At 32.9% G+C, this 14,321-nt stretch overlaps 1 protein-coding gene across 1 annotated transcript; it reads left to right on the top strand.

The window, feature by feature from the left end:
- The first annotated feature begins 4,011 nt into the window (after window positions 1-4,011).
- On the top strand, window positions 4,012-7,229 carry LOC147405096 (AAA-ATPase At3g50940-like). The gene is made up of 2 exons (XM_086437802.1): window positions 4,012-5,125; window positions 6,452-7,229. The coding sequence occupies exons 1-2, from the start codon at window positions 4,133-4,135 to the stop codon at window positions 6,932-6,934; spliced, it is 1,476 nt and encodes a 491-aa protein (XP_086293928.1). The 5' UTR covers window positions 4,012-4,132; the 3' UTR covers window positions 6,935-7,229.
- The last annotated feature ends 7,092 nt before the right edge of the window (window positions 7,230-14,321 follow it).

Genomic DNA, 14,321 nt, shown 5'->3' with positions numbered 1-14,321 from the left:
AATCTTCAAATTTTTTTATGGAGCTTTCTTGAACTTATCAAAATTAACCAAATGATTTTGAATTTTGTTTATGCACATTTTGAATACTTTTTCTGGGATGATGACCTAATGAAAATGCAGACAAGTCAAGTCAAGCCAATCTCACTTGGCCTCCACTGAAAGAAGATTCCATCCTAATACATGATTACATGTTGGAAAACTTCAGGGTTGTAATGGGCCGGATTTGGATGGAACCAATCCGGTAAGAGATGGATCGGATCCAAAGCCAACATTTGGACTTCATTATTTTTAAAGAACTTCTATTGGCACCCAAACTTTTACTTATTACGCTCCAACTAAATTTAAATAGTTCAAATTAATATGATGATAATCTCATTTTCCCACTTTAGGAAAGAGCATTAGGTTTGGACATTCTCTTCTATTTCATGGAGAGATATCAAAGAACGAAGAGCACAAGATCCGCATCAACAGGTCAGAGTAGACGAGTGTCATTGATGTCAACTTGTTCTTATTGATGGGTTATTGTCAATAGTGGCAATTTGTGCCATTTTTTAATATTTTGGAATTATTTGGAAGATAATTTTGATGTGAAAGTGTTCATTCTTATTTTAAATGGCATGTGTTAATTTTTAGATGGGAAGCGATAAATAATTTAAGCGGTGTAATAAGTAAAAGTTGGGGCCCCAGTAGAATTTTTCTAAAAACATAGGATCTGGAATAGGTTCAAATTGGATATCAAGAGAAATTTCCCAAAACGTGAGGATTCTGACTCATTATTCATTTTTATTCCCAAAGTTATATCGCACGTTTAACAAGTGAAGATCTTGTTGATATAAAGTAGCAAGATTGTTGATAGTTATTTTCAAACTGAAAATCTTGTTGGTTATAAAAGTAACGATCTCGTCAGTATGCTACTTTTTAGCAAGATTGTCACTTTGAAAAAAAATTATCAATGATCTTGCAATTTTATATTAACATAATCCTTACTTTGAAAAACCTGTGATCTCGCTCTTCACGTTTTGGGAGTTAAAATAAATAGTTAGCGGGAATCGAAATTTCATCATATTCAACTCACAAAATGGTAATTTACCCTTCCTAGTAGGATATAATATAGAGAATTGCTATTGACTCCCCAAGTTTTACTTATTACAACCCAATAAAGATTGATAAACTACGAAGATAAAAAAAAACACACACACACAAGAGATTTATGTGGTTTGGCAAAATTGCCAACGTTCACAAGCGGTGATGATAATCTTTCATTGATGAAAACTGTGAAAATACAATACAGTCTTTAGGATTTTTGAACTTAGAATATATATGGCTTTCTAGGGTAAAACACGCATTTTTTTAAAAATGAGTTACTTAGAAAAATGAATTTCAACGTTTAATTACACTGAACAAAAAAGATAAATATAGCTTCATATTTTAATTTTAAGGATGAATGGAACATTAACTATCCTTTGGATTTAGGAGATTGACCATCTCAACTTGGTCGAGGAGGTCTGATCAATCTTGAATCAGATCATTCTTTCATCGTCTTCTTCTTCTTCTTCTTCTTTTTTATTTATTTATTTATTTATTATTTATTATTATTTATTATTATTATTATTATTATTATTATTATTATCATTATTTTAGAAATCAGGATTGTAATGAATTTTTGAATTTTTTTTTATGAACTTATCAAAATTAACCAAATGAATTTTTGAACATTCTTTATGCACATTTTGAATACTCTTTTTTTTTTTTTTTTTTTTTTTTTTTTTATGATGAGCTAAATGCAAACAAGTCAAGCCAATCTGAATTGGCTGAGTCAAAGACGCACAAATCAGACCAATGATTTTCAAAAGTCATCCGGTTTCTTGGCCTCCACTGAAAGAAGATTCTTTCCTAATACATTTCCATGTCGGCAAACTTCAGGGTTGTAATGGGTTGGATTTGGATGGAATCAATCCGGTAAGAGATGGATCGGATCCAAAGCTAACATTTGGACTTCATTTTTTTAAAGTACTTCTATTGGCACCAAAACTTTTATTTATTACATCCCAATTAAATTTAAAATGTTAAAATTAATTCAGTCAGAATCTCATTCTCCCACGTTAGGAAAGAACATGAGGTCTGGACGTTCTCTTCATTTTCATGGAGAGATGTCAAAGAGCGAATAGCACAAGATTTGCATCTAGAAGTCAGAGTAAACGAGTGACATTGATGTCAACTTGTTCTTTTTGATGGGCTATTGTCGGTAGTGGCAATTCATGCCTTTTTTCTTTTTTTCTATCTTTTGGAAGTATTATGAAAAAAAAAAAAATTTGATGTCAAAATTGTTCGCTCTTATTTTAAATGGCATGTGTTAATTTTTAATTAGGAAGTGATAAATAATATGAGTAATTGGGTGTAATATGTAAAAGTTGGGGTCCTAATAGAATTTCTCTAAAAACGTAGGATTTGGATTAGGTTCGGATTGGATATCAAGAGAAATTTCCTGAAACATGAGGAACTTTTGACAAAATTCCCATTCTGACTCACTATTCATTTTAATTCCTAGAATGTGAAGAGCAATATCACAAGTTTATCAAGTGAAGATCCCGTTGATATAAAATAGCAAGAGCGTTGATAGTTTTTGTTTTAAAAGTGACAATCTCGTTGATTATAAAAGTGACGATCTCGTAGGTTCACTACCTTCTAGTGAGATCGTCACTATATAGATTAATGAGATTGTCACTTTGAAATATATATATATATATATATATATATATATATATATATATATATATATAGGGTCCCGTTCAGCAACAAACATTTTGACAAACATTTTGGCAAAACATTTTTCAAAACAAGGGTTAGAGGTTTTGAAATGGGCTGATTTTTGGTGAGGATGATCTCTACTGTGAGGAGATCATCCTCACCAAAAATCAGCCCATTCCAAAACTTCTAGCCCTAGTTTACAAGTTGAAAAATAGTGGACCGTCCATTTTTTGTAAACCATTTTTGATGGGGTTAGAAGTTTTGGAATGGGCTGATTTTTGGTAAGGGTGATCTCCTCACCATAGAGATCATCCTCACAATAAATCAGCCCATTCCAAAACCTCTAACCCATGTTTTGAAAAATGTTTTGCCAAAATGTTTGTCAAAATGTTTGTTGCTGAACGGGACCCATATATATATATATATATATATATATAATATCGCTATTTTATATCAACGTGATTGTTATTTTGAAAACCCACGATCTAGCTCTTCATGTTTTGAGAGTTAAAATAAACAGTTAGCAGGAATTGGAATTTCGTCATATTCAACTCACGAAATGGTAATTTTACCCTTTGATCAAAGTTGGCAGGATATAATATAGAGAATTGCTATTGGCATACCAAGTTTTACGTATTACAACCCAATTAAAAAATATAAGTCAATGATTGAGAATAAGTAAAAGTTAGGGAGCCAATAGAAATTCACTTTTTTTGTTTTTTGATAGACTTTTATTTGTTTGATTCAGGACTTTATATGGCCTTATTCTATTTATTAAAAAAATTGTAGAAGTTGTTTCAATGTCTTATAACTAGGGTTACCCAATTTGTTAAAGAAGCACCGTACCGCAGTATAAAAAGTCGCTTTTGGTACATGACAATTAGAGAATCAAATGATATGATCAAACTTTGTAATATTGAATGCTGTGTTTTAATCTTTAATTAGGGTATGATAAATAATTTAAAAAATTGGGGTGTAACAAGTAAAAGTTAGGGTGCCAACAGCAGCACTCATTTTTTATGCTTATTTTTCCATAATATGGATTTGGGTTCGGCTGATCCAAATTGGGTCTACTAGTTGTCAAAGTTTGATTTTCTGATCCAAAGTGGGTCTACTAGGCTGTCAAATTTGATTTTTATTAGAAGATTCAGGTATTAAACACATACCATTGAATATTCAAGTGTTTAGACTAAATCCTCTAGAATGAACAAGACTATTAAAGGTTAGGAAAAGCAGAAGAAAGTTCCTCTACTCTATAAAATCCAACTAGTAATTTGCCCAAAACCAAGAGAGAGATTTTTTTTAGACTTTCTTCCAAACTCATCAAAACCTCTCATATTTCAATTGAATAGCCAACACCCAAATCCAATTTGTTACTCCAAATATGTTTTCTGATACTAACATGCCTTCAAACAAAGCAATTCTATCTACAGCACTGTCTATAGCCACCACGGCCATGCTGGTTCGATCAATAGCCAACGATATCTTACCTGATGAGTTCCGAGACTATTTCTTCTCGGGCATTCGAAATCTCTTCAATCGTTTCTCGTCTGAGTTAACAATGGTCATCGAAGAGTCTGATGGACTTGCCAACAACCAAATCTACACGGCTGCGGAGATTTACTTAGGGACCCGCACCAAGATCTCTCCCTCGACACAAAGATTCAGAGTAAGCAAACCTGAAAAAGAGACGAATTTCACTCTCACCATGGAAAAAAACGAAGAGATCGTCGACGTCTTCGAAGGTGTACAATTCAAGTGGAGATTCATATGTAATCAAATTGAAAGATCAATTTTAAATAATGGCCAAAATCTCAACGAGACTCTTCAATCCGAAGTTCGATCTTTTGAACTTAGTTTTAAAAAGAAACATAAGGAAAAAGTGTTGGAATCTTACTTGCCTTATATACTAAAGGAATCAAAGGAAGTGAAAGAAGAGAACAAGACATTGAAGATCTTCAGTTGGGAAACGGGCTGGAGACTTGAATGGGGCTCGATAAACCTCGACCACCCAGCTACCTTCGCTACATTGGCAATAGAATCAAAACTAAAGAAGGAAATATTGGAGGATTTGGAGAGGTTTGTTCAGAGAAAAGAGTACTATAGGAGAGTAGGGAAGGCTTGGAAACGTGGGTATTTGTTGTATGGCCCTCCAGGCACAGGTAAGTCGAGCTTGATTGCTGCAATGGCGAATTATCTTAAATTCGATATCTATGATTTAGAGCTCACCTCTATCCATAATAATATGGAGTTTAGGAATATGCTTGTTGCTAGTGCTAACCGATCGATACTTGTTGTTGAGGACATCGATCGCACCATCGATCTACAAGGTAAGGCAGCGGAAGCCCGAAGCAACAACGGTCAGACTCAATCCGAGGTTAGTTTATTAATCTATCTATCTATCAACATATAGTAATGTTTCAGAACCAACAAGTGTGGTGAAATAATCCTTCTACACCATCAGTCTTCCTCGGATTAAAGAACTTCCATTCACAAGGAAAACATGAAATAATTCTCTAAAGCAAATTGAAGTTCCATTGATCAAGTCTAAATTAATGGAAAAGACACACTTTACAATTGCTTATATAAACTTCCAAATTTCGAATTTGATTTCACTTATTATATAACACTATTTATTAAGTATTTTTTTTTTATGGGTAAGCTGGACTTAAACCCATGACCTCAAAATTGTTTTGCAATATGTCAAACCAACTGAACAATGGGTTTAATCCCCATTATTAAGTATTCTAAAGTTAGTAAAAAAATTAAAATCAAATTACAGATTTTTACTATTTTTGGAAAGTTCATTATGTTGAATAAAGCAAAGACCAACTCAAATTACCCAAACATGCATTATTTTTTCACCCCTGAAATTTTAATATATAACCCAAAAAATGCCTTTTTTGTTTCGCAGTAGTAGAAAAAAAACCATATGACATAATCTCATTTGAAGCTAAGGTTTATGTTTAGCCCTTTTGACTTATGTTTTGATCCTAGCACTCCATACAGTCTTTTGCAGCTCGTCATATGTCAATAATTTATCTATATTGATATTTTTATGTTTTATAATTTTGATAGCAGACCAGGCCCATATCGGGGCTTTGCCCAGTCCATAGATCATAGTTTTGTCCAAGGACTAGTCTCGGGGCACATGCGACGCCCGCACATCACAGGCACCAACTATGTGAGGCTACACCCTCATGGGTGGCCCCTGAGGAATTAATGCTCATACTAAGTTTCGAAATCACAACTTATGGGCATTAACCATTTATCGTTCCGAAATCACCATTAAGCCAACCCCTCAGGAGATATCTATATTTGATTCTAGAATTTAAAATAGAAAGTTGTAACCATATTTATTTGTTTGAGAAACAAGAGAACCTAAGCATCCATATCATCTTTTCTCTCTTTTCCCTCTTCGTTTTTTAAAAAGGGAGGTCATTCCCTAGGTTTCTTGTATGTCTCTTCCCACATCAGTATCTCGTTGATTGTTACAAAATATAACGAAAAATCTCATTATGCTATCTAGCAACATTTCATTTAGGATGATTGGATTTTGACATAATCAATTCTATTTCTATAGGATCGTAACGAATTTTAACATAATATGTATTCATAAGTTAATTCTAAAGTTTGGCCTTCTTATAGTACATTTGCTTATTTATAAATTTAATTATATTTCTAATTCATATTTGTTAATTAGGTGACCTTATCTGGATTGCTCAATTTCATTGACGGCCTATGGTCAAGTTGTGGAGATGAGAGGATCATTGTGTTCACAACCAACCACAAGGAACGCCTAGACCCAGCTCTATTGCGCCCTGGCCGCATGGACATGCACATTCACATGTCCTATTGTACTCCTTGTGGGTTGAAGATCCTTGCCTCCAACTATTTGGGGATTCATGACCACCCTCTTTTTGAAGAGATCGAAAAATTGGTAGTAAAGGTGGAAGTAACCCCTGCAGAAGTTGCCGAACAACTCATGAGGGGTGATGAATCTGAAATTGTACTTCAAAACCTCATTGAATTTCTCCAAAAGAAGAAGATTGAACAAGAAGAAGCCAAAGCTTTAGAAGAAAAGACTGGGGGTGAATGTCAAGAAGGGCAACAAGAACAAGAAATTCAAAATAATGGGCAAAAGGAGGATAAGAAAGAAGTTGAAGGAGTTCAAAGTGAGAAATAAAAAAAGAGTAATTATATTTGTTTTTTTCTTAAAATTAATTATACTAACATTAGATTACTTTTCATCATGAAATTTTTATGCTTATTTTTTTATGGTTCTTGTGTAATGGCTCATTTGGGGCAAAGTTGTGTTCGAGTGACCTCAAGATTGTATCTCATATCTCACTTTTTGAATTGTAAGTGTGTAGGAATCATACCTTTTTCCTACATACTTCCACGTCGAAAAGGGCATATGAGGTACAATCTTGAGGTCACTTCAGCATTATTCGTTTGGGCAGCATTGCTTCCAACTATATAATCACTTCCATAAGAATTGCAATTGACAGTCAGTTTGAACAAAAAATTTGTTCCCCAACCCACTTATGTCTTTAGCCACATATTTTTATATTAAAAGAGTCTAGGTTCCTTTTTATTTTTATTTTTTCATATTTGTATATCGAAGTTAAATTTGAGTTGACATGTGTCCCGATCAATTGAAAAGTATCTGAATTTCTCCTTTTTCAATATGTTCCCCAAACTCACCTATGTGATCAATAAGCAAGGATAAAGATGATTGATCACATGGACGGAGGGAGTTCTTTTTAGTTAGTCCCTAAGTTGAAGGGCCTCTCTTAATCGTTCATTTAGCAAAAACATTCTTTCTAATCAGACCCTGAACCCCATTACTCACGATTGAATGTCCTAATCATTTGAACTCGCCGTTTTCATACAACAAAATTGGATTTTTGACATCACAATCAAATTTCAAAGACTCCATTCCATAAAAAATGATTTAAGAAAGTAGAAGTCATTTTCAAGGGTTTTTTCAAGCATTTTGAAGACATAAGTAAAAAACACTTTTTTACTTCATTTTTGGATGAAAATTGATCAAGGATGGTTCTTTTGGTTTGAAATCATCTAGACTAGTCATTGTCTCAAAAAATCTGCCGATCTTTCCATGTATTTTAATCGAGAAATGAAAATAGGTGGATTTTATTAGTGTAGAGTTCACCATTTTTTATCTAGAAAAGTCACTATCTCAAATTTTTTGTCGATGTTTCCATGTATTTTAGTCGAAAAAATTTGAAAAACAAAAATAGGTGGGTTTTACCAATGTCATGTTCACCACTTCTTATCTAGACAAGTCATTATCTCAAAAAAATTGTCAATCTTTCCAAGTATTTTAATTAGTCCAAAAAACTTGAGAAACACAAAAATAGGTGGGTTTTACCAGTGTCGAGTTCACCATTTTTTATTGTCGAGCTCGGCTATTAAAAATGTTGAACTCAAAAATAAAAGTGGTGAGTTCGGCAATAAACAAAAATGAGGATCCATTAAGAAATAAAAGGTACTAGGTAGATTATCAGGCTACCGTCCAAAACTTATGGATTATTTAGGAAGAAATCCCTCCATTGGAGTGCTTTAAGTAATTTTCCCAAAAGAAATATCAATCGGTGAGATCACAGTTGGACCCAAATTCAATTTACTATTAATAAGAATTTTAAAACAAGGTTGAAATGCATTGACTAGTGATAAATACAAAATCCAACTGTTGTCAAAGATCAGAGGCGAATCCACATAGGACCAATGGGGGCAACAGCCCCCACTCAACTTCTTGAATTTTATAATAACTGGTAATTAACCTCAACACTTGACTGATATTAAAGATACCGCCTGTGTTTTTTAAATTGATGTCATGCATGCCCCTAGTGAATGAAACCAGAGTTATATGGACTGGCCTATTTGTTGCATTTTATTTTATTTATTAAAGAAAAAAACCTCCTGTAGAGTTCTGACAACTCCAAGGGCCCTTATTTTATAAATTTTGTTATTCAACAAACCAAGATTTACCAGGCAAACCTATATGTTAAGATTTTATTACAAAACCTCCCTTACCTATTAACTTTATTACTGAACAAACCTTACTTTTTGAATCATGCTAGCAAGATTAACTTAGTAAGATTTCAAATTCATTGGGCCCACATGAATTATCAAATTGGCAATTATCACAATATCATTCTAAATTTCATGGAAAAACTCAAATTCAAAAGAAAAAGAAAAAATTCATAAAAAATAAAATAAAATAAAAAACTTTTTGACCTTATTCCAATGTGTTGAAAATGGGTAGCTATTAAACTCCCAAATTTAAAATTAAAATTCAATTGTGAAAATTAACTTTTTATTGAATTTTTGTTCAAACTTCTTAGAATTTTTTCTTGTAAAACTTTGTAGCTTCGTATGAGATCACGTTTTTGGATGCCACAAATTGATGCAGTTACCAACATCAATTTGAATTGTATGGTGCGGATCCCCACTGCAAGGTTTGTTGGGTAACTAACAGATAAAGTAAGCTTTGTTGAGTACTAAACTTTATAAAGTAAGGTTCCCTCGGAGTTTTGACAGGTCCAAGGGAGTTTTTGTTATAAAATGCAACAGTGGATAATCTCTCTTAAAAGATTAAAAAGTAAGGCTAGTCTTACTAACTTATAAGATTTCAAATCTTACTAAAATTTGATCTGATGCCACAAGGATGTATAAGACAAAATTCTATAAACTTTGAAAAAAAAGAAACTTAAAACGATTATTTTCTGTGTTAAATTTTAATTTTAAATTTGAGAGTTTTGTGGGATTTTCTTAACCGTCCATTTTCAAAACCTTGTATCAAGCGCAAAAAAATTATTTTACTTTTGGATCTAACTTTTTCAACGAAACCTAGAGGGTTGTAGTGTTGGATTGTCAATTTGGTAATCCATTTGAGCTCAACAACACTTACTTAAATTTTACTAAGATTTCAAGATTAAATGCTGATACTTTTTTTTTTTTTTTTTTTTTTGAAAGGTCAACAGGGTTGGGGCATACCCAGACTAGCTACAACCGAAGAACCAGGACACCACAGGCATCTTGAAAAATAACAGGCTTATACCCTAATTTTTTATATTAAGTACCACTTGCATCATCTCTTTGTCTCTCTAAGCATCCATCCTCTCAAAACCATGAATCAGTGGGAATCTTCTATTACCCTAATGAAGATTATGGACAATAATTGTTTAAGGTGACGAACCAAACATTCAAGTAAAAGAAAAGCAATATTAGATCCACCATCGTTAACACTTGGCCCCCACTGAGCAAAAATCCTGGGTTTGCCCCCATCAAAGATCTTGTCATGTATCTCTAGGATAAATACGACCACTTCTCCACTTTTTTTTTCAATGTTTTTTTTAATTCAACAATTGACTATAAATCCACCTCTTTCAGTATCAATTTTGAAATTAATTAACAAAAAATCAGAATCATCATAAAATAAATTTTAATTATAGTTGCACTGCCAAAACCAGAACCAATTCGTTTACATCCCTACTCCAAGTGGAATTCACACCAAGTGGGTGAAGAAGTTAACATGAAAATTAGCATTAATTTAGAGTTCATGTTTATAACATGTAAAAAACATTTATTTGAAATGATTGTTGCATCCACTATTTTCATATGATTTTTTCCTTATAAAGACAAAAAACTGTCTGAAATTTAAGTAGTATATATATATATATATATATATTGATTCTCAGTTGTGTTACTCTCAAAAATAATAAGTAAAAGTTGAGATATTGGAGAAAATTGAAATTTTCCTCCAGATTGCGTTGTTTCATACGTGCATGGCTTGTTTCATGCGACAAGGTGTGATGCTACAATTTCAAATTTTTTTCTTTTACAGCGTCAAAGTAAGTTTCCTACAAAACTCTCAATTTTCTCAACAAAAAAAAATATAAAGACCGAAGATAAAAAAATTGTTGAGAGACCATTTTAATAAACTTCTTACCTAGTTTACAGAACATTTGGATATTATATATTTGGATTGTAGAAAAAGTGTTTTGTCATATATGGGCTAAGAATCCGGGATGGGCTGATTATTTGTGAGGATGGTGTCTGTGGTGAGAAGACCATCTTCACAAAAATCAATCATTCTGAAATTTCTAAACCTAATTCATAAGTTGAAGAATCATCAGAAGTTTCTTATTCAAGAACTCAATGACCGGGAGATGGGACAAATGGTTGTAGAATCACAATTAATGTTATTTTTAAAATATTTTACTTCAGATTTAGACATTGTTCCTAATTTATTCACTTTGAGTTGAAAATTTCATCCAAACAATTACAGCAGTCACACAATGTGAAAAAAGCCCAAATTTGACGGTCCTAGGCCCTCAAATTTCATAAAATTCGACGGGCCAAGGGGTAGAATTGGCGTCGAATTTTTCATTGTCAATTTTTTTTTTCGACAGATTGAATTTGTCAAATTAATGAAAGATGGGAGAAATTCGACAGCTCTGAGCCGTCAAATCTGGGAACGTCAAGAATTTTGACAGTCCGAGACCGTCAAAATTCAATTTCTAAAATTCGTGGGCCTTGGCCTGTCAATTTTTTCTGTCGAATTTTCTAATTTTCACGTAGTGTCAGCCATGTACTTAGTTGTAGTCACAGGACAATTACAGCAAGATAAATATGCTATTGTTTAAAATATCAAATCCCCTATATTCCTATGATCTAAACACCAAGTAGTTGTTCTTTGAGGATCTGGTATTCTTATAATTAATAATATGCATCAAGTGAAAAAATAAATAAATTATAGTCACATAATTTTAATTTAATAAATCTCCGAGAGAGAGGTTTTAGTCTCTTAACAACTACATCATTTAAAACTGCAACGAATAATTTGAATCTGAGGTGATACAAGATTTATTTATTTAGCAATAGAAGTGAATCACAATATATCCAGATGGATTTTTATTTTTTTTTATCAAACAAAAATACGCAAAAATACTGTCTGAAACATGTTCACGTGTTGCTAGCAATGTGAATGTAACAACACATATATCATAGCTTATACTCTCTTCCTCAATCATCTCTCTATTTTTGTAATTATTTCCTATATTTTGCTTTCTATAATTATAAAGATTGCTCATGATTCCTTCTTATAAGAATTCTATATATACATGACAATACAGCTAACATTGGCAGTGGATTCAAATCCAGAACTTTCTTCATTAATCTGTGACATTTTATAATGTGATACAAATTCAAAAGGACCTTCCTTTTCATTAAAAAAACAAAATAAAAAATAAAAAATTTACCGCCTGAAAAATCTTTAATTTTCTACAAAGCCCAAGTTACTGTCCTAAAAAAATCTTCATGCAATGACAGGTGATCTTCAATATCGCCCACCAGTACTGAGCTGCTTTCTCAGGCGTAACTCCCATTGTGTGTCTTGTAGATGTCTTCTCAGGCATAACTCCTATATAAAGTTGTGAGTGAAATTCAAGCAGCCTTTTTCAACTCCAAGTGAACTCGATGCAGCCACTGTGTGTCTTGCAACTCATCCCACGCCCTGCCTAGTTCTTTATTGTGAGCCTCAATATAAAAGCTAGCTACAGTAGTCTCTTCCTCATCAATCGCAAATTCCATCAACTTAGTCTGGACATTTCTTTTTGTTGAAATAATATTTACCATGGTGCTGGAGCCAACTTTTTCAACTCCAAGGGAACTTGGCCCGGTCATTGTTATTCATCAAAAAAACGGAAAAAATTTCTGAAGCAACGAAATAGAACTTAAAAATAAAGAGACAAAGCAAAATCTATTAAAAGAATAAAACTAGTCGTGTTCTTCTTCGAAGAAAAATCCAGAATTGAAAAGAAATAAAATCGTAACTAGCAGAGCTGATTTCTTCTTGAATCCTGAATCTTCTTCGCTAATCTTTCTCTGTTGATAACAGTCTTCTAGTTAAATTCAAATCTCAAAAAAAAAACAAAAAAAAAATAATAGATAAAAAACTGAACTCTCATTCTCTTGCTCTTCAAAATAACTTGCATAGATTTGAACCCGTGTTATAATCTCAAGAGTTACACTGATATTTAAATTAAAATAATTATAATTTTTTAACAAAATAAGATAGTTTAAAATAACACTAATGATTTCTCAACGCCCACCTCCCACCTACATTCCATCACAGAATCATAGATCATTTGCCTCGGGATACATAAAATCATAAATCTTTTTCTTTTGTATCCCAAGGCAAATGATGTACGGTTCTGTGATGGGAGTGTATGCAAGAGGAGGGCGTCATATTATCACAACTCTTAAAATAATTATTATATAGATTAGGAAATGTTTAGTAATAAAATCATTTAATTATATAATAGATATTGGGGAAATTTCTAAAAGAGGGTTGATGTTTAATCTATTATTAAAAATGTAATATTTTTTAAAGAGAGATTTAGTGGGCAGCCTACCTGTTGTAATTTTATTAGAGCATCTCCAACGCAATTGGGCATTTCAAGGAGGAAAATCGGCTAGGCAGTTTATCGTGGAGAGCCCATTTATCTATTCAAGGGGTCTTCACTCCAATGCCATGAGCCAAAATTGCTTTTCAAAAACATTTAACTATTTTTACTTTTTCACAAAATTTAGTTACGGTACTATGACTCACAACTGCCATAGTTTTTTCCCGCGAACAAGTAAAGAGAGAGAAATCCACTCTCTACTTTTGCCTATCGAACTTTTCCTCTCTCCCTAGAAAAAGTTGAAGTGAAGAGCAAGAGCCCAAGTACGTTAAGAGTCCCTCCTTAAGGCTCTAGCTCTGTAAAATTATGAGGGGATGCCTATAGTGAGCCCGAGTGTGTTAGAGATGCTCTTGAAAGAACTCCCTTTGCTTTATCAAGTTTGTTACTCAGAACAAACCTTACTTTATAAATTAGGCTACCATGACTAACTTAGCAAGATTTGAAATCTTACTAAGGATCATTGGGCCCATGTGGATTATCAAATTATCTATTCAACATCACAAGCTTCCTAGTTGACTCTTTATTGACTCGGTCAAGATTTTTAAAATACCATCCAAGTCATCTTATTTATCTCACAAGAGACACCATGAATATCCCTCTCGTTGTTGAATGATACCAAGATATGTCTCAGATGATATTTAAAACCATGGTTCCATGATGTGATGATGATGATAATAATAAATGTCGAATTAGATTTATTCAACAAAAACTTTTTTTCAAGTCCTCCAGTTAGCCACCCACCCACAAGGATCTATCCTTGCTTACATGTAGGGGTAGAGCTAGGAAAGAGCTGTTTTGGGGCAATTACCCCCACAGAACTTTGAGACACCCATATACTTTCAACTAATTACATACCTCATTTGTCCTCACTCCCTCACTTAACAGTCCAAACAAGAGAAATAAAGAGAAACTCATTTATTTCCTCTTCTCTTCTCTCCATTTCTCTCAATCCAAACATAGTCTTAAGAGGCTATTGCCTTGCCCCTGCTAGTTGGGCCTACAAGTCTGAGACCCTCGTCGTAAAAATAAAAATAAACAAACAACTTTTGATGTTGAAACTTATTAAAAAAAAAAAAC

The sequence above is a fragment of the Akebia trifoliata genome, chromosome 4 (assembly GCF_017979445.1).
Source record: "Akebia trifoliata isolate Shusen 1 chromosome 4, ASM1797944v1, whole genome shotgun sequence".
Classification (NCBI taxonomy): Eukaryota; Viridiplantae; Streptophyta; class Magnoliopsida; order Ranunculales; family Lardizabalaceae; genus Akebia; species Akebia trifoliata.
This window is presented reverse-complemented; position numbering and strand designations above follow the sequence as displayed.

Bases quoted from the DNA above. Each gene is read 5' to 3' on its own strand.
- LOC147405096 (XM_086437802.1), top strand. From the start codon at position 4,133: ATGTTTTCTGATACTAACATGCCTTCAAACAAAGCAATTCTATCTACA. The intron at 5,126-6,451 runs GTTAGTTTATTA...TTTGTTAATTAG, and splicing joins ACGGTCAGACTCAATCCGAG to GTGACCTTATCTGGATTGCT.